Source organism: Colletotrichum lupini, chromosome 5 (genome assembly GCF_023278565.1).
Source record: "Colletotrichum lupini chromosome 5, complete sequence".
Lineage (NCBI taxonomy): Eukaryota > Fungi > Ascomycota > Sordariomycetes > Glomerellales > Glomerellaceae > Colletotrichum > Colletotrichum lupini.
In genome coordinates, this window is record NC_064678.1 from 4,016,431 (window position 1) to 4,035,499 (window position 19,069).

The 19,069-nt window shown below is 52.0% G+C and overlaps 7 protein-coding genes across 7 annotated transcripts; 4 read left to right on the top strand and 3 right to left on the bottom strand.

Moving 5' to 3' along the window:
• Positions 1-1,186: 1,186 nt before the first annotated feature.
• Positions 1,187-1,466, bottom strand: CLUP02_10591 (uncharacterized protein; the record flags this gene model as incomplete). Its single annotated transcript, XM_049289567.1, has 3 exons — positions 1,187-1,280; positions 1,338-1,364; positions 1,399-1,466. 3 exons carry the CDS (start codon positions 1,464-1,466, stop codon positions 1,187-1,189), a joined length of 189 nt encoding a protein of 62 aa, XP_049146712.1.
• A 181-nt stretch (positions 1,467-1,647) lies between these two features.
• On the bottom strand, positions 1,648-2,377 carry CLUP02_10592 (uncharacterized protein; the record flags this gene model as incomplete). Its single annotated transcript, XM_049289568.1, has 4 exons — positions 1,648-1,753; positions 1,817-2,086; positions 2,143-2,269; positions 2,329-2,377. 4 exons carry the CDS (start codon positions 2,375-2,377, stop codon positions 1,648-1,650), a joined length of 552 nt encoding a protein of 183 aa, XP_049146713.1.
• A 1,610-nt stretch (positions 2,378-3,987) lies between these two features.
• Positions 3,988-5,201, top strand: CLUP02_10593 (uncharacterized protein; the record flags this gene model as incomplete). Its single annotated transcript, XM_049289569.1, has 3 exons — positions 3,988-4,535; positions 4,648-4,776; positions 5,021-5,201. 3 exons carry the CDS (start codon positions 3,988-3,990, stop codon positions 5,199-5,201), a joined length of 858 nt encoding a protein of 285 aa, XP_049146714.1.
• A 107-nt stretch (positions 5,202-5,308) lies between these two features.
• Positions 5,309-9,215, top strand: CLUP02_10594 (fungal specific transcription factor domain-containing protein; the record flags this gene model as incomplete). Its single annotated transcript, XM_049289570.1, has 11 exons — positions 5,309-5,464; positions 5,555-5,621; positions 5,709-5,967; positions 6,025-6,192; positions 6,242-6,420; positions 6,478-8,304; positions 8,369-8,462; positions 8,557-8,666; positions 8,722-8,940; positions 8,965-9,089; positions 9,123-9,215. 11 exons carry the CDS (start codon positions 5,309-5,311, stop codon positions 9,213-9,215), a joined length of 3,297 nt encoding a protein of 1,098 aa, XP_049146715.1.
• A 1,120-nt stretch (positions 9,216-10,335) lies between these two features.
• On the bottom strand, positions 10,336-10,572 carry CLUP02_10595 (uncharacterized protein; the record flags this gene model as incomplete). Its single annotated transcript, XM_049289571.1, has 1 exon — positions 10,336-10,572. The coding sequence occupies one exon, from the start codon at positions 10,570-10,572 to the stop codon at positions 10,336-10,338; it is 237 nt and encodes a 78-aa protein (XP_049146716.1).
• Positions 10,573-16,424: 5,852 nt separating this feature from the next.
• Positions 16,425-17,168, top strand: CLUP02_10596 (uncharacterized protein; the record flags this gene model as incomplete). The annotated part of the gene is made up of 1 exon (XM_049289572.1): positions 16,425-17,168. A coding segment is annotated over one exon (744 nt), but the record flags the coding sequence as incomplete, so codon positions are not given.
• A 1,419-nt stretch (positions 17,169-18,587) lies between these two features.
• On the top strand, positions 18,588-19,061 carry CLUP02_10597 (uncharacterized protein; the record flags this gene model as incomplete). Its single annotated transcript, XM_049289573.1, has 1 exon — positions 18,588-19,061. A coding segment is annotated over one exon (474 nt), but the record flags the coding sequence as incomplete, so codon positions are not given.
• Between the last annotated feature and the right edge of the window lie 8 nt (positions 19,062-19,069).

The following is a 19,069-nucleotide window of genomic DNA, read 5'->3' on the forward strand; positions in this document are numbered from 1 at the left end:
AGATCTGACACATACATTACATGGGCATGTTTGGCGGACCGGCCCTTGATCTCGGTGAAAGAGCTGCCAAGCGAACGTCATCTCACGGGGCTGAAATGACACTTGTGGTTGATTTGCTCATGTACTGCATTATAAATGAGTTGTTAGTTAATCTGTCAAGTGTCAGTGTCAAACGTCAGAAGCAGCAGAGTCATGCCTGGGCTCGTGTGAAGCCATGTCGAAGATGAAGAAGAAATGACATGTTGCAGGCTCGACAAGGCTGCGCCAAGGACACCCCTACGGCTGGATTGATTAGATGGCCCGATCTTGGCGGTCCGGTGAGTGCCGGCTTAACCAACGGGGTCCGACACAGTGGTCTGGCACCAGGTGTGATTACCCAGGACAGGGGAGTCCATCACTTTCCCGTGTCCCTTTTCCGCCCGTGCGAGAGGGTTGTTGAATATCCGCTTTTTCGTATAACAAACTACAAAGCCAGGGCCTCACGGGGCGGTCTGCCGGGACTGAGTGCTTCTGTCCTTCAATGGACAAGGCAGAAGTGAAGCCGGTTGGCAACGGCAAGTCGGGGATCCGGGCTTTAGAAAGGCCCTGGCATTGGCAATGTTCACCCATCCAACAAGTCGCCGATCTGATCTACATACCTACAGGCCTACAGGCTATCGGGACATGACGAGAATGCATTGCCAGGCACCTTGTTGCTTGAACGCTCATGTTCGTCTTAAGATACAGTGGCCGTCGATCCAAACAAGCCCCGTCTCAGCTTCTTGGAGAACGGTTGGCCTTGTCTTCCACTCGTCGTTTCTTTTGTAGATTAGCTACCGTATCCGTCCGGTACTTGAAAAGGCACCGATAGATACCTGCTCCGGGGAAATGCATGCATGGGCCATGTATGTAATTTGGATCAAGTACCGGCCTCACCAGGTGCCGCCTGGGTCGATGAGACGCCCATCAACCGGGCTTTTACTGCGTCAGTGCATGGCTTTCGCACGTCCCCTTGGACTTTGGAAGGGGACGTGGTGGGCAGTGGTAGCAGTACAGGGGGGCTCTTGGGTCCCATTCCAACTGGGAAGGGTATCAGATGTTTGCGGAAGGTCGATAGCGAAGCTCATGGCATTCTAGCTTAATAGGACCAAGATCAGACTTTTATATGGGTTGAAACTGGATTATGGTGGATTAAACCAAGACAATTCTAGCTGTCGTGATGAATGAGGCCGAGAACGCCCCCTGCCAGCGGCGAGTCTAGATGATCGAGGGCATGGTTGTCAAGAGTCCAAGACTGGAATCTGGCGCCCACGTGTTGATTAATTCGTGAGACGCCGCTCCCCACCGGGCATACCTACTCAGGACTGTGACGGAGGGTTACAGCTCTGATGGACAGAGGTTAGATTGCTCGGCTGCTACCCCAAGGCATGAGGGACAAAAAGGTTAATGAATGAGGTGTGGATAGATGTTTTCGAGAAACGACCCATCTTTACGAGTTTGTGGTGAGTTGCAGAGTCATGTCCTTATTGCACTTCGGGCGGAACGGGTGTTGCGTGCCTTAGGGTTTGTCGGCCGCGGTGGAGAGTTACTACGCGCTGTATGCCGTGTAAGGCAAGGCAAGGTGCTCTCAGTGACCAGACTCCTAGCCTGAGAGGCCAGCACCCGCTCTCATTCAAAAGTCTGGGACCAGGGCATGTCCATGATGCCATTGTTGAGGCCATGGAGAGAGTGAGAGCATTGGGCTCCGTACCGGTCAGCAAATATCGGGCAAGTTCTGAATTGTTGTTAGTTAGTGTGATTGGCATACCTACGTCTGGATGAGGCCTATGGGGAATACTGTGTATGGCAGGACTGCGGAACCACCCAGAGTCCCTTGATCACCTCGGGTCTGTCCAGTTGCGGGAAAGGAGGGGTGACCTGGGGCTGACCAGTCCCGCCGAGGATGCGACTGTACAGGACAGGGACGGGTCGGGTTCTGCCCAGGTCAGTGTGTCGGTAACCTCTGGCGAGGGTCGCCGGGACTTTGCGTCCAACATGCATGGGCCAGTTGAGACTTGAAGTTGACATCAACGGACTGTGTAGGGTCACGAACCCATCTCCATCCACCCTGCTGTCATATTCAATGCTCAAGGTCGATGAGGGCCTTGCTTCTCTTTACTACACCAGTCCCTAGTTTCTGTACGGGCACCGCCTCCATCATCTTTGGTACGTAGAAAGATTCGATCAGGGAAGCAGCTTGCGTAAAGCAACGAGTTGGCAATATCAACGCGGCTAGTTGGGTACAAGAGTGCTGCTCGGGCAGGTGCTGCGGCCAACCGCTGACTCGGGATTATCGAACTTGTCGTTCACCATATATTAACTGCTCGAGCATGTCTGTGATCCGACTCTCATCTTGCATGATGCCAGCCGCTCTCTATTGTAAGGGGGTATGTACGTGGTGCGGCAGGCAACGGCTACGGCAACAAGACAGCGCAGTTTCAACCTCATTTATCAGTTTTCTGAGGGCCAAACCGCAAATGTGACGGACTGATTGACCCAGGTGCGGAAGATGTGTACGGATACATTGCCGGTTCAAGGCCAATTTTTTCTTTATACCTCCACTCTGAAATCCGAGACGTCCTTCTCGAGGCACGCTGGCGTACAGCATCTTTTCAAAACCAGAGACAACACGGTCCACCATCGCCAAACTCGGGTGTTGCATCACAGATGCCATCTTACATCACTAGGTCCCGTGGTTCCTCCCATGTTCTGTTTTGCTTTTCTTTGGGCTTGGCATATGCCATGGCCGCAAACTTCCAAGTCGTCTTGACCTACGAATACAATCGTTCGTCTTGCTGCACCGAGGTGGTTCGGACGATTCACACCCACCACAGATAACGAACCGGAAATACCGGCTGTCTCTCGCTCTATTTTCTGTCCGGTAAACGAACGTTGCCGTGTTGTGCGGTAGAGCGGCTCCCTCTTTCATCTTGACTCTCAGGCGCACAATTCCATGACCGACTTTGACGACAACCAACCAAAGATAGAGTACATGTCCTGTCCTCAGGCACTTTCCGAATAGTCTGATTGTCTGACATCTGACCCCTACCGACAGAAAGCGGTATCCTGCTGTGCGTCTCCCATCTGGGTCCATCTGAGCGAGGCGACCTGTCCATCTTGCATCCCCCTCCTCATTTTAGAGCGCGCTACAGCTGTGTGCTGCAGTGACGGCACGCGCTGCACCTGCTCACAAGCTCACTTCTTTTTCATCTCCAAAAAACCCCACACATCCCATCCAGCTCCAACCCTTGCCAGCCATCCATCGAGTACCATCCTCGTCTCCCATGCTCATCTTCCTCCCCCATCATATATGTAGGCATGTAGGTATCCCCGGGTCGTGTGAGAGGAGAAGAAACAACGGCAGCGCCACAAAGCAGGTACATCACAGTTTGTTAGCCACGCGAGTCTGCAGCAGCCCGTCTCGAAGGGGGAGGTCGCTCGGGCGCCTCGCAGGTTCTTGTCCAATGTCCATAGTTCGTCTGACCAGTCAGCGCTGACAGACTATCACGGATTATACAGACGAAGCAGAGCTAATCGGCGTGTGTTGTTGAAATTGATGTATCACGACACGGCACGGCATGATGAGACTTGTTCTATGTACAGAAAGAAGGATGAAGGCAGCGGCGGCCTGCATCTGCCTTGTCCCTGTCCGGCTCTGGTTTTTTTGTTTTTTGCCTTTCGCCACGAGTCGTTCATTAACTTTACCCAGGGTCTTTTGAAAATTGCTCTGGACATTCCTCTACATTTTCTCGCCTCGACTCATTGCGCACTCTCAACACTATCACGGCAGCTTTCTCTACCGTAACAACGCCGCCTGAATTCATTGTGTGATTCGGTATCGGGCCATGTACGCCGGACGTCGAAGAAGTCACCACACGACAGACGACGGGGGAGGGAGGGAGAAGATGAAGTATCATTAGACATCAATAGCTACCCATCGGCTGGGAAGACATCTGAGCAATTCTCACCATGTACTTCGCCTGTACGGATACACCGCACACCATAGAAGGCCTGGATGAAAGTACCGGGCCAGGTACTCCGGGATGGCCATTCGCAGTGCCGCTTTGCGAATTACAGAGCGGATACCCGTCTTTTGATGACTGGGTCTCTCGTCCGGGGCACAGCGAAGGAAAAGAAGGAAAACGAGACAAGGGACGGCGGGCGTCATCCCAGTCTGCCAGCACCAGCCCGGCTCCCCAGTCACATCGAGGCCTTGGACAGAACAAGACAAGCCTCTGTGATCAAACCGCCCCTACCCCGGCCTCCACGCTACCGAAGCAGCAACCTGCCTTGCCCCATCTTTCCCCAACATCGTGCCCCCCTCTTCAGACTTGCTCCGAGTGCCTCCTCTTGCAGTCTCACTCCGTGGTGCCTCTAGGTAGTCTCTCCTCTCCCTCTGTGCCTCTCTCTCCGCGGCACCTTCGTTCTTCCCTCGGTCCTTGCTTTGGGCCTACTTCTCCTCCTCTTCCCCAAGCTACTACCTGCCAACTGCCAACCTATCCGTACGGATACACTACGTATCCCTCTCCTCACGCGCTCACACATCCACACTATACCTAAGGTGTTCTCTCTGCCAGACTTTGCGAGGTGATCCAAGCCCGGACAGCAGACATCCTCGAATCTCTCTAGAGCCCAGTGTCCACTGCTACCACCCCGGCTCGCCTTCTTCTCTTTTTTTCTGCCCCCTTCGTGCAACATCCCCTTCTCCTCTGCCTTGATTGGACTTGAGCTCCTTGTCAATCTCCTCCCCCTGGTTCTGTAACCGTTCCTTTTTGATCCCCTGCTGCTTGTGCTTGATGCATCCGAACTGTTTTCCACGCAAGAATAACGAGAGACGAACACACCCTAGTCGGCTGCACTAGCCACCTCCACATGTCTACTCCCTCCTAGACGACTGCTGGGGGGAAAGACAGTCATCATTTTACCTACTAGGCCCGGCCTGGCAACCTCTTTGCCTTTCTTTACTTCATAACTTCACCAGTCCCCGACCCTGTCCCGTTAGCTCGGCCTCTTGTCTGGTCTCTGTGCTTCTGCACTTCATCGTGAGCCTCTCAACTCAGCTCATTTGCTTCCCGACAGCCCAGCTAGACGACTGCCAGGCCCTTCTAAAGCCACCTCGATATGACCTGATCAACAACAGCTTTGCCCTCCAACCGGCCTACGCTAGCTATTCGGCTTGCTGAAAACAGCTGAATTTCATTCACCCCACATCTACCGGCGCCGCTCCGAACCATTCGACGACCATAGATTACTTTTTACAACTACCGGCCCAATCTTTTGGATGATGTCGATGTCTGTATACGAATCAATGAACGGACACCCCCCTCCCGGTATTCACCCTGTGGCCATGTCCCGTCCTCAAGTCGGTATTGAGCGCCTACCGACTCGGCGACTGAGCAATGAGCCTCGGGAGTCTATGAACTGCAAATCATGCCGCAAGCGCAAGGTGAGACAGCATGATGGCCTCTCAGCCTCGCCCAGAGCAAGGTCTTTCCCAAGACCATAGAGCCATTATCTAACTCAACGTAACCAATAGATCAAGTGCAACCGGCTACGCCCATCCTGTGAGGCCTGTCAAGTTTTCCAGTGCCCTTGCGTATACGGTGAGCCAATCTTTTACATGCTTATAGATAAAAAGATGAAACTGGGGAAGGTTTTAGGAGGCTGATGTGTTTTACGCTTGCTTTTAGATGCCGTACCCAAAAAGCGTGGGCCAAAGACGGATGTGTTGGAAGCACTGTTGAAGAGGGTCGATGGGCTGGAGGCAAAATTAAAAGAGAAGAATGCTGGAGAGCAGACCCCGACCACGCCGACTACCGCCGGAATCAAGGATGAAGAAACCTCACGAGCAGACGACATTCCCGACGATGACCCAAATCCCAAGCGTATAGCATTGGACACCAAAGTAGACGCTGACGAGTCTGCCGTTTACTCGCCAGCCCCGGCAAGGTAGGCCATGATGCTTGAGCAGGAATTTCTGGTGAATAGATTGACTGACTTTGCCAGTGAGCCTTCGCCACCTACCGTCCAACCCGACGCGTTGCTAGACACCTACTTCTCGCGGTTTCACTCCAAGCCCTATCACATCTTAGCCGAATCATCTGTCCGGCAACGACTTCAGCTAAACCAATTACCGAATTACTTAGTTCACGGGATCTACGCCGTTGCTGCAAGGTGAGTGTGAGCATCGCCAGCTCACTGAAGTTGCTGACCGGATCAATAGATACACACCACATCCTAGTGGATACCAGTCAGCTGTACATCTGAGTGAAGACTTCGCTTCGCGTGCCAGAGCAGAGATTGATACCGATGAGCCTTCGGTTGACGCGCTGCAGGCTCTACTCCTGCTGGTCATTGCCTTCACCGCAGCAGGAAAAGGCAAGAAGGCATATATGCTGATGAGTAAGTTAAGGGAATTAGGTACCATACTATATATTGAAATGCTAACATGATGCCCAGCAAATGCAGTTGGAATGGCAATGGCTCTCGAAACTCATCGCGAGATGGACAATAATGCACGCGTAACGCCAGTCGAACGAGAAATGAGGAGGAGACTTTTCTGGACTTGTTACTTGCTCGATCGTTTCCTGGCTTGCGGCTCCAAGCGTCCATCTCTCATCGGCGACAAGACCATCCTTCTCCGGCTTCCGTGTTGGTCACCAAACCCTTCGGTACCCCCGATCGACGGCGAATTTTTTCAGTCTGGGTCCAATCTGCAGTTTCTTCAGGGAAGCGGGAAGAAGTCTCAAGGTAGCACGGGGATGCTCATCGACATCAGCCGGATTCTTGGTATAACAAATCGCTACCTGGCTGCTGGAGGTGTCAAGGGTGACTCTCATTTTCCGTGGCACTCACTTTCAAATCTGTCAAAGATTCGTCAAGATTTGGACATTTGGGCTTCCGGCACCGAAGACGTTTTCTCAAGCCTCGACACGCTGTTCGGTCAACCCGATTCGACGATTCTGGTTTTAAGCAAGCTCATCTATCACCTCATTCACTGCCTCATCTACAGGCCGTTTCTCCCCATCGACCTCGCCGAGCTCGCAGGAACCGGTCAGCACCAATCTTGGCAAATTGAAGCAACAAACATGTGTTTTCTGCACGCGAACGCAATATCTGAACTTGTCGAACTTGGAAAGCAGACCGGCACAATCGAATGGCCGGCTTTCGTTGGCTATTGCATATGCACCGCTGGCACAGTTCACATCCACGGCGCTCACTACAACAAGAATGGCAATGGTGACTCGACTGTGTTCAGCATGTCAGCAGACTTTCTGTCCAGGGAGATGCAGCAACTGAGCGAGCTCCGGTACGCTTGGGCAAGTGTCCAGCATCAGAGGGAAACACTGCAAGGAATTTACAATGCTCATTCCGAACTTGTCAAAAGCCTTGCAAACAATCCGATGCGATATTCTCCGGCATTCCACCTCGAGGACTTTTTCGATCGCTACTCGAATATTGGCGGGCCCGGCGGCCAGACCTTCAACTTTGACGCGGCAAATTTGAGCCTTTCTGATGTGATTGTCGACTTCACCACAGACACCTACACGGGTCACGATCTTTACGCGCCTCGTGCCAATAGCATAAACGAGCCTGAGCGACCGAGTCTCAAGCGCAAGAACACAGCCCCATCTGGACGGAAGCGTCCAGATGCCAAAGTCCTCTCACCACTCAGCACGAGTCATATGGCGCGCCCTCATGGTCTGCCGACGCCTTCTCATGTCCGCCACTCCTTTTCACACCCAACCCCCACTATGGCATCTCATCCGTCACCGGGAATGCTGGCGACGCCCACATCTCTGCCTCCTCATCCCGAGACCATGGAGCACCCTCCAATGTCTGCCTCACACGGACAATACGACGAAACTGCGGCCAACAACGCGGCCGTGGCGGCAGCGGCGGCGGCAGGCTTTTCTCTTGGACCTCAGAGCCACCAGCAAGCCACCATGCCGTCGCTCTCTTCAAACTCCTTCTCTCCACAGTTCAGCTTTGCCACACCGGGGGCAAGTGGAAACAATGAGGTAGGGGGCAACTACAATGACCCCATGTTCGGTGGGCTGCCTACAAACGCATTTGGTAGTCCAGCCGCGTGGCATGGGGACGAAGGTGGAAACAAGGTATCCGGTGTCGCCGCGCCCAGTCCTGGAAACAAGAGCAACAACGGAAGCACTGGCACCGGCCCAGGTGAGGAGAAGGACCCATTCTTGAGCCTCCTGGAGCAACTTGCGGAGAATGAGCACCAATTCGCTCGGGGCCCAGGCAGTGAGCTTGACTTCTTTTTCGGTGGTACTGGAGCGTCGCACTAGGATTTTGTACGATTCAATGGTTTCATGTGGTTCCGACTTCTCAGTCAATGGCCGCGGTCATTCGTCCCGCACTACGATATCTCCTCATTTGAACGCGAATTTTCTTTTGGACATTGGGGTCAACATTCAGGGGCAAAGGTCATCATTTTAGAGATTTGGAAACAAAAAACAAAAGGCTCATGAGGATGGAAACGGCACTTCTGGGGGAGCTCTTGACGAAGGAATGATCTAGCATGCGTGGGAGTTTGGATCAGTTGTTTACTCGGGGGACGTGTAAGATGAATAATAGGCACGCAGAGTCCGATGCCTTTCTGGCTAAGAGTTTCTCTACTGAAAGAGAGAGTCTGCTGTTTCTAAAAGTAGGAGAGGGTTTGCCATTCTTGTTGGCAACTCAAAGGCCCTGTTGTGGCCCGCTTAGGCGTTTTGAGCCTTTTAGAGTTCGAGACTCGTCCAAGCATACGCTTATCAGAGCTTGTCACAAACAATTCAAACAAATTTACCAAAATTATCACAACTTCCGACATGGACTATCCAGCGTTTGACATCATTTATTTGCCGTACACCCTGAGGAATCAAATACCGACATGGCGCCGTTCTACGCCGTATGAACGCATCGGTATGATCCGATCGGACACCTGAGTTCCCGAACCACGGTTACCGCAAGTATGGCACTATTCCCCGAGATATCTTTTCTACGGCATCTACATTGCCAAGATTACGGATGTTGGTTCACGCATGGAGATGAACATCGCCAAGGGATTATGCGTGACTAGCTACCTTCGCTAACTCGAGAAGCAGTATCTACAGAAAGACATGCTGACTGTTGCTTGTATCTTGGCAGTTGTTCACTGTACAGGAAGCAACGGCCCTGTCCCTGATCTGAGAAACTAAGGCTTGGGATCTTGGGGCTAGTCCGGGGAAAGGGCTGTGCCGCGTGGTATAGATTCTAGTTGAGCCTCGGTCACCAAACACCGAGGTGCGTCGCTAACCCCATCCTTCCCAGTAAATGTGGCGCATGGCGGGGGAAGAACGAAAAGGAATGAGGGGAAATTGAGGGGAAGGCGAGGAGGTGTGGTCTCGTGTCGTCAGTGCTAGGTGAGAGGATGTACTCTTGTGTAACGGGTCAGATCAGCGAGAGCTTTCGATGCTTGTTGCCTTGTTGTAGACAAGCCACAGCCAAGCCCAAGCCAGCCTCGGTATTTGGCAGGCGGGACGGAACGTGTTTCGAGAGAAAGAAGGATGAATGGCACAGTCTGCGCCTTCATTTGCAGATCAGGGTTTCTTCTTTCCCTTTTTGCGTTGGGGAAGAAGAGGGTGTGTAGGGACGGTGCATGCGGCTCCGTGGTTACATGGCTCCTCGATTGAAGTGGATGGAAGGAAGGGGATGGCAGGGCAAATTGGCACAACGAATGAGACATAATCGGGGCCCTTCTGTGTGATTTTCTGTCTGTCTTTCTCTTCTGGTCACGGAGCACCGGGCCGTCGCATCTGAGGCCCTCAAAGTGGAAGGAAGGGAAGAAGCGACAGCGGCAGCGGCGGCGGCGGTGACGAGAGCGGAGAAGGGAAGGGGGGGGATATAACACGGCTTTTTTATGGATGGTATGGGGTTTGGTAATGAGGTGGTATTGAGGTTGGGGTTAAGGACCACCCGGACGTGACCGGGAGTGCGGATACTCCGTACCTACATTCGAGAACGAGGTGGGATTGGCAGTGATCAGGGATCTGGGGCTTCTCAGGTGAGGTCAGCAAGAGGTGCCGTTGGGCCAGGCGAGGTAGTATTCGTGCTAAAGCGAGAACGAGGGGGAAAGCTGCAAGATAATAATGCGGGGAAGAGAAATAGAAGAAGAAACAATGGTTCCAAGACGGCTTCGTTCTCTGTTGGGTTTAGCGCTCGTGACTGGGATGTCTGTTCAGCTGAGAGGGTGAGGAGGCATTTGAAGGGTGCTTTGATATGATGATCGTCTTATAGAAGGATCGATAGGATGAAGCATTAAGGTCGCAGGTGTGTTGCTTAGCGAGGGCCAGCCAGCGTACCGGAGAAATATAGAATCGGAAGGGTGGAAAAGGACATCGCTGACGGCTGGTGGTCGTAGTGTGGTTGATGTTGGTTTTCCGTGGGTTGAGTAACCTCCGGAGGTTGGGCGGGAGGTATCACCCGCATGATCGGCAGCGCGCCTCGCGCATGATGGGTAAGGCGACCCCTTTTGCTGAGAAGGGCTTGAGGATGTTGGTTCCGGAGGTTGTTCATCCTTTGGAATGCCCGGGATTGAAGGTTGTACGACGTGATGCTACATTGTGGGGTTTGCGGGGGAAAGCTACAGTCGGAAGGGGAATAATATGGATTTGGGTGAGGTTGATTGGGATATTAGGTGGCGACGAGGTGTCTGTCGTGATGTGATAGCACTAATTGGTTGATAGTTCGTTGCTTGGTGTGGCAGATACTATAGTTGGTGACCGTACCTAGAGTGTTCTAGGCCCTGGTTGTAAGATTCCAGTAAATTGTCCGAGACTTGACAGCTTGACGTACTCTAGAGATCCTATAGAAGACTGCTTGAACGTTATGCCGCTGATACGCGATGTTAGAATGGCTCTCGTATCTCTGGTAAGGAGAGGAGGATTCATAGCCAATGGTCGTTCCTTGATTCGGTCCTATAGAAGAGAGAACCACGACCATATTGGAGAGTCAAGAGCCGTGGTTTCCCGGAAGAGGGAAATTTCGCCCTCTTCTGCATCTCTCAACTGAACAAGCTCCCAGAGTTGCTCAGTTGATGGAGGAGCATGGTCATATAAGTGAGAGTCTATTGACAACTCGACTTGAATACTTTGGTCTTCCCGCAGATTTGCGCAGCGTTCTTGAGACGCAGCTGGAAAAATTTCCTTACTCAGGCACACTGCTCTTTTCAAGTTAGATGGGCCAATCGCTTGGATTTGATTTAAACCTTAGGACGTTGAAGATTGGTTACAAGAGACCAAGCATGGGCTTTATTGTGGCACAGTTGTGCACTTTCGTCGTGAATGAGGTTATATAAGGTAGTTTAGACAGGTAGTATAGATCGGTTGCGGGAGGCCCCTCTAGTTGCAAAGTCAACTGAAAGGTACTTGCTGCTTGATGAGTCACGCTGCGGTATCCCGTAATTTCAATCGTACTGTGAAGAGATGATTGTACCACTTTCCGCTAGGCTGCGTCTAGTATGCTGAAATTGCCGAAGTGACACTTGTACCATGGAGGCTTCCAGCTTTGCATTGACAAAACCGGGAGTGAGAATAGAAGTCAGACACTCAAGAGCAGAACTGAAGCGGTTTTAGACCCTATCACATTCCGGCGAATGTGATGTTAGCCAGTTGAGCTAGTTCGGTATGTCTTGATTGTACGACATCAAAGATTCCAGCAAGTGTTTCGGAGAGCAGCAACTTAGGTAGCACACACGACAAAGATACCTAAGCAACGTGAATAAGTCGACTGCCGCCTTGCGTTACATGTTGGAACGTTCGTTGACTCTTCTGCACTGCACCCAGATACCTGCCCGTATCTCATGTCTATCCACGCAACTCATCCACTGTCCTTGGAGAACGAAGAGCATAGTTCATCAGGAGGCAGGGCTTTGAAAAATTTGTGGCGTACAGAGGTCACTAGCTACCGGTACGTCCACTCTCGCTATTGTATTCATCTTTCTGTTGGATTCATAGTCTGACTCCTACTGAGATCATGTCAAGCCTTAAACCATGACTTGATGGCCTACAAAATCTACCTCGACTCAGCAGCAAGGGAGCTGCCGCACTAAGCTTGCCTATCAAGAAGGCTCATACGGCGCGCGCCTCTCGAACACGGCAAGGAAGGCAAGAGCAGTCAGGTATGTCGCGGTTGAGGGCTTCCTGTGGTCAATATGGTCAAGGTCACTTACTTACTTTCATGTACCTAACGATGAAGCCATTCCTACTTATAGAGACACGGGCGGTTTGCTTTAGCAATTGGATAATGAAGAATAGATGAGCTTCCGGGTAAGAGCACAAACCGAGTTGAAGTGGCACAGTGCGTTACCCCCTTGGCGTGGCTCGAGAGTCCAAGTATCCGAGGCCCAGCTTCAAGTGCACAACGATGAACAGCAAGTCCATCTTGAGCATTCATCGGGATATGAACAGCACAACGTTAGACCTCACTAGCTACAACATACTCATCCAAGAGAGATATCTCACCAGAGCCTTATACGGAGGCTGGACTGGCATTGCGGCTCTCGACCCGGTCTGGGTATGGGTAGCCGATGCCTCTCCTATTCGTGGCGAGGATGAGATTCATCAAGTTCTCTAGTGACGAAAGAAAGGTGCCAATCTCCTTGAGATCCACACTCAATTCTACGTGGCATTGGACCAGGTGAAGGAGATATGAACACCTCTGACCAAGCTTGCTTCACATGAGAACTGTGATCAACCTCCTGTCCTCCAAAGATTAGCAGGACCTATGTGAGTCAGTCTCAAACTAAATAGAATCAGAAAAGACGGCGTGAATATACTGAATTTATCCACCATATCTGACATTCAGAACCTACAACCTCACGAAAGGCGTTCAACTCACACGTTCCCATTCCAAATAGTCCCACTCACATTGTCCAGCAAGCCCAGCCTCATTTTCTAAAAGCATTCCTGACGTCTTGGATGGCAAAGCTTTCGGCGAAATGAAACGTCACAACTTTTGCTAACTATTTAGGAAAATAAACTCTGTCATGTAATAAGTGATAACATCTCGGGACTGGAAGACTCTTCTGCTTGATATGCAAGACCGAGGAAGAATCGTCCAACATCATTTCGACTTAGATACGGTAACAGGTGACTAATGTACCACATCTTAAGCCTAGCCTCAGTCGAGAAATATCAACACACTCCTGTTTACAGTCAATCACACGTAACCGAGAATGGCTATAGCAGTGTCTCGGAAACGGGAAACAGGAAGGTCTGCCATCATACAGGTAATGAGAAAGCGAGGGTATGCCAAACTGCTGCCAAGCAAATGTTAGATCCCAGCGTTACGATCCGCACCTTTTGATCAAGGCAGACAACTGATAAAGATACTTTATTTGAAGGAAACGGCAGACGGAGAGAAAGAGACTGGTAGTTCTTCCCCCTCGGCGTGCCCATATACATCATCCTCAGAATATGTACCTAGCACGAGCACACGAAGCTGAGATATCAAAAGTAGAGCCCCTTCGCCAAGTCGTCGTGAATACCTCCGCCCTGGTCTCGCGGCCGGCAGTCTTGTAGAAGCCACGCGCCCGTATTCTCAGCTCACTGTAACCATTCCAAACGCCATCTCCCTACCTTGACACGACGCGAACAGAGCACCAACCTGTTTGCGGCACGACTTTCCTATAGCAGAAACATTCGTCGCCGCCAACCCAGGAGACAAAAGGATCTTTGACTCGCAAGCTCAGGCAGGACAAGCTTCTGCCTATAGGCTGTTCCGAGAAGTTAGCGGGCGATGCTGCCACAAGTTGACACTCCGTAGGTCGATAGTTACCGTAGGGCTGAAGCTGACTCTGGATGTGCCACTCTCTCAACCGAATAGTGTTCGCAGTCACATATAACACGCGTGCGAGCGAAACACGGTAGACAGAGGTCAAAACATCGAAGCTGACTCGACGATTCACGGGGGTTGACACCTCAGACTTGCCCATTGGGTGCTTGTAAGTTGCGGGTTGGCTCCCGAAACCTTGTTTGGTTGTATAGGGATGAATAGCCGCGATCACGAGTTAGATGAAGTCGGCTAGATGCAGTTGCGAAGCTCAGACTTGATGGCAGTAAAGCATGTGGCCGGGTAGTCTGAGAGCATATGAGGGACGTCCTGTCCAAGATAGGCTGGATATGTGATTGTGATGAGTCCGTCCTTATGGTGCCCACGAATAACTCCGCCCTATATGTGAGACGGAAGATCACGATCACCTTTGCTTGATATACACAGCAATAGCTTATTTTATTGTGGATGTGTAAGGTGTTAATCGTAATGTGCCATGTCGCCATGAGAAATAAGACACAATGTTTGCCTGCGCTGTGCACATTCGTCATTCTCGGATTATTTTTGCCAAATTAAACAAAGATCGACTTTGGCACCGAGAGAAAACATGATTACATGGAGACTCCCAGGAAGCTTTAACGCATGGTAGACCGAATAAGTGCTGTATGCTGTTTTGGTGTCGAGGCAGACCGAGGCAGCGAGGCGGTTGAGCTGCTCAAAAGTTTCAGACAGTATCGTAGGTTGCGGGATGCAACTGCTGCAGAAACGTGCGCGTAGCATATGTTGTGTGGGTATGCTTGTAATCGTCGGGAACTCTCAATCGCCCCGTCAAAGGCTCTCTTGGTCCCATTGGGAAGTATGTTCGCCCTGCTCTAACCCAGCTAGTAGCAGCGAAACGGACATTGACCGTGAGTTCGTATGGCACAGACACTGAGCTGGTTGCCTGCCGGCGGTAGTGAGCGCACCGATTACGTTTCCTCCATGGGCAGCTGCCAGTTTTTCTTGGCATCGGAAGTCTTTGGAGGGGTCAAACTCGTACGAGGGGAGACTGACTCGTAGAGCCCGGAGAAAATGCTTGGCCTTCTCATCAGTCCAGTTTGTTGCAGTAACGGCGGTGCAAAGCAGCCAGTGGGCAGCAATCAGCAAAAAAAAAAAAAAAAAAGCTGTCCTGAAAGTCCCTCAAAGTCCCAGTTCGACTTTGCTCAAGGCCATCATCTTGAAACTTCTGGGTTGCAGTTGGTGGGCTTTAGTTGACGATCCTAAATCTGGTGCGGGCCGTGGCCACAACGGCACAATGAGGTTATCGATGATTGCTTGCTGAGGCTCAACTTTTCAAGAGTCAAGACTGCTGCTGGCCCAGGGTAGGCTGATCGGGTGGACATTCCGCCGTGGAGTCTAGGATCGGGGGTTGTGCTCGGACGTGGGATTGATACAATGAGATCAAAAGAAGGTTCTTTCGCAACGGTTCGGATGACGTTGTTTCTCCATGGTGCGGGCATAATGTTGACGAGGTTCAGTTTCGAAAGAGGGCGATCTCTTGACTCGAGCCGGGGGGTTGGTAGTACATTCTGGCTTCCCAGTAGCAATTCGTTCACGAATCAAGCATATGACTTAGCCACATGGTGAAGCTCTCAAATTTCACAGACAATAATTGAGTGAGTACACGACACGTTTCCGTAGAGAATGATTGGATTGACTGTACAACGCAAGGGCCGTGATACTGCAGCAAGGTCAGCCGAGGTATGATTTAGAAGCTCGCAAGGTCTTTGGGCGCTGTCTGTTCTCTGGCACGGACGCCACCGTGAGCTTATTGCAGAGCCAAAGGTGCCAAAAGAAAGGACGGGGCGGGTTTATTGTCTAGTTTTGGTCAAAGGGTGATCCGGAAACGGAAGGATAGCGGCACTGATAGTGTAGACATCGTAGCCGTGGAGAGATGGAGATGTAGACAAACCGTTGCCGAGATTCGGGAAGGTCAGTTACTTGGTACAAGAGGATTGTTGCGTTGGCGGCTGGGCACCTCCATGGGGTGGTGCGAGAGGCAACGTCATGTGCCGCCGTTGAAGGCGCAGAACAAAGACGAGCAAGGTTGGACACTCTCATTGGAAGCTCAAATACCGATCGTGGCTGAAGGTGACATCGCATTCGATTGATTGCCTTGGCCGACGTGTAGAGTGACGGGTTGTCGGTAACTTTATCGACACCACACGTCCCCTGCCAGATGCGATGTATGTCACGATGTAGTGTGTACGTCAATTGACGGTTCCGAAAGCGAGGAGGCAAAATGGCAAAAGTCCGTCACACCAGACCAAGGTGCCAATGGAAGGAACGAATACACGTGAGAGACAGAGCCAAGTTGATACGGCAGGAACACCTGGAGTCAGGCGTGTGCCTGCCCAGAATGTCTGTTCGTTCCTCCGCAGTTTCCAGAAAACCGTCACCGCCACCAAGCGTCCCGTTCGTCTTTCCTTCCGTCCCAAACTGAAGTCGTTCTTTGTTCCTTCCAGCCATCTACTCCTCCCGCTAGGTAGGTAGGTGCCTTAATACTCCGTACGGTGCTTCAGATACGTCCAATTGTCACCAAAGTCACAATCGGGCGGCTGCAAGCGACCGTTTCTTACTGGCCCGCGATTTTCAGTTGTGTCGTGTCTGCGTCGCGCCTTTTCCTGCATTCTTGTGGCTCCTTGGCTCCCACTCATTCCTCCAGGCTTCACTTCAAGCTTCAGGCTTCACCTCCTCTTTTCCAATCCCTCCACCTGATCGACAAAGGGGTCCGTATTCGCTGCTTAGGCGAAGCAGATATTGGCAGGCCGCAGATCGGTTTTCAACCAGCTTTGGCAAGCTTAAGGTCCAACGAGTCCCGCTCGTCCTTCAGTCCATTTATCGCGCCATGCTGGGGGCCACATTCGACTTCGGGTGCACTATGGAGTCAAGGAGCATGTCCACCGCACTTCGCAATCAGCCAAGCATCTGCCGCCACAGGCCACAGGCCACAGCATCTGGCAGTGAGCAGTTTGCTTTGCATTGAGCGCCTGGGCGACAAAAAGTCTTGGCACCCATCGGCCTTCGGGCATTGCTTCGGCGAAGGGTTTTCTTGGTCTTTAATTTTCTCACTTCCTTTCTCAATGTCCCGTCCTCTGATGCCGCAAATAGAAACACGGAACAAAGTGACGTTTCTCCACTCTACTAGGACGCCATCCACACCTGCGTGTTTTTTTCCCTTTCTCTCCGCGGAATACCTCGATATTGCACCACGATATCGCCGAGGCAGACAGAGAAGCCGACGAGACGTATTATGGGCGGAACAGCATCGGCTCCCAGGCAGGGAAGGGGATTTCGGATGAGGAGGAGGGGTGAACTGTGGCAAAACCGTCGACTGATTTTAGGCTGGCATTCCCAATGAGCCGGATCCTGCTTTCCAGGACTCGACGACAAGACTTCCGACTCGCGCCCTCAATGGGCCAAAAGCGGGAGGCTTCCACTGCTTCGTACGGAGTCTCACAACGGAGGCCACTCAACACTGGAAGCCACTGAGGGGAAAGGGGGGGAAGCTGCGAGTCGTCAACCGGTTTTGTGGGCAGTCATCCTTAGTAATTCTCTCGAGTGGATTGATCTTGTGGAGCGGATGACTGGTTTCTTTCGTTTTCAAGGTTGCCAATTCTCAAGGTCTCCCTGAGTCCCTCCCTTCCCTCTCGGCTCCGGGTAACATCACCTTGCGGCTTGCCTGACGGATGGGGTATTGGGTAAAGTATGTACCTACCATACTATGGAGTGCAGATGTTGCGATAACTTTTACAATTTACGTTCCAAGGTTTCTTACGGATAAGGTACGTTGCAAAGTAGAAACCCGCCTTTTCCCAAGCCACTTGCCGCCCAATGCTCACTCTTACCCTCTCACTCTCTTGAGGTGCTCTCTTTCCTTTTCCCCCCTCCTCGCAGTACATACAGTCCCTGCAACCTTTGGTATCCTTGCAGATGGATCATGGAGCAGAGCGATGGAGGAGGCTAAGAAGCTTTTCCTCGTCTCACAATCTCTCATCCTGGGTGTGCCTGGGTCTGGGTGGGAGGAATCCATTGAATCCTCGTCCAACTTGGCCCGAAAAGGTCCAGAATCCGGGGTAAACCCGCCATGACCAAATGGCTGATTGGCTTGCAGGGCGCCGAGGATCGACGTTTCTATGTCATCGCCCACCGCCCATTATTGCGCCAGTCCGTACCGGCTACGGAGGGCCTAGGGTAGTGTCTACGCTACTGCAAGCCCGCCGCATTCCATTCTTTTGCCAAGTACCTACTTATCCTATGTACCAAACGTACTCCGTACGCCGTGGGTACTTTCTTCTCGCAACTCCAAGCACGCAGCTGCCAAGTATCGCCCGAGGTCTGCTTACCTGGCACTGAACGGACTGGCGCGAACCCAACGCTTCCTCCGTCTCTCCTCCTCTTCTGCCTCCCGCCCTCGCAAAAGGTTCGCAAAAGGAAAAAAAGAGAAAAGACCGGCTGAGTCTACGCAGTACTTCCAGACGTACGCAGTACGGAGTGACTGACAGGAGTCCCAAACTTCCAACACATCAATGCGCACCGCCGAACCTGCGGAAGCTCCACCGCCGCAACATACCGTTTGATTTTCCCGCCTCTTTCAACTTCCCTCACGTCGTCCATCGACCACCGACCCGACCCGATACGCACATTATTGCCTTTTGCCTATCAAACCATACCTGCTAGTACACACCACACAACGGGTAGTTTTAAACCTAATTCAAATCCAGACGGTCAGAGCCCACGGGAAGGTTGTCACCACCTCCTGTCCTCCACGTCTTGTCATCCAAGGTATCCCGCATCACTCCAGTCCAACCAGTCCAGTCAGTCAACCAGTGACCATTGTCAGTCACCGCCACGGTGGATTCTCGCGGTACTCGAGACTCCAAAGGGCCCACGACCAATCTCGCTCTACCACTCCCACGAGCTCAGCCCGCCACGACCGCCCTGCCTCTGGTCTCCATCAATCCGCATCGTCACCCACTCAGATGCTCCATTGTACCAAGGGACCCCATAGTACCTACCAAAGTATCTTTTCGCCAGAACTACGAATCTCCATCGCGGCTCGCCTTTGTCCCCGATCGGAAAACTCTGCAACGGCTGCCATAGGCGGTGGGAACGCAACCGCGACAACTGAAAGAGGACCACGAGTCCACCAGCCCACGCGACGGCCCCGTCAACGCAAACCATCCACAAGTTAACTGTCCAA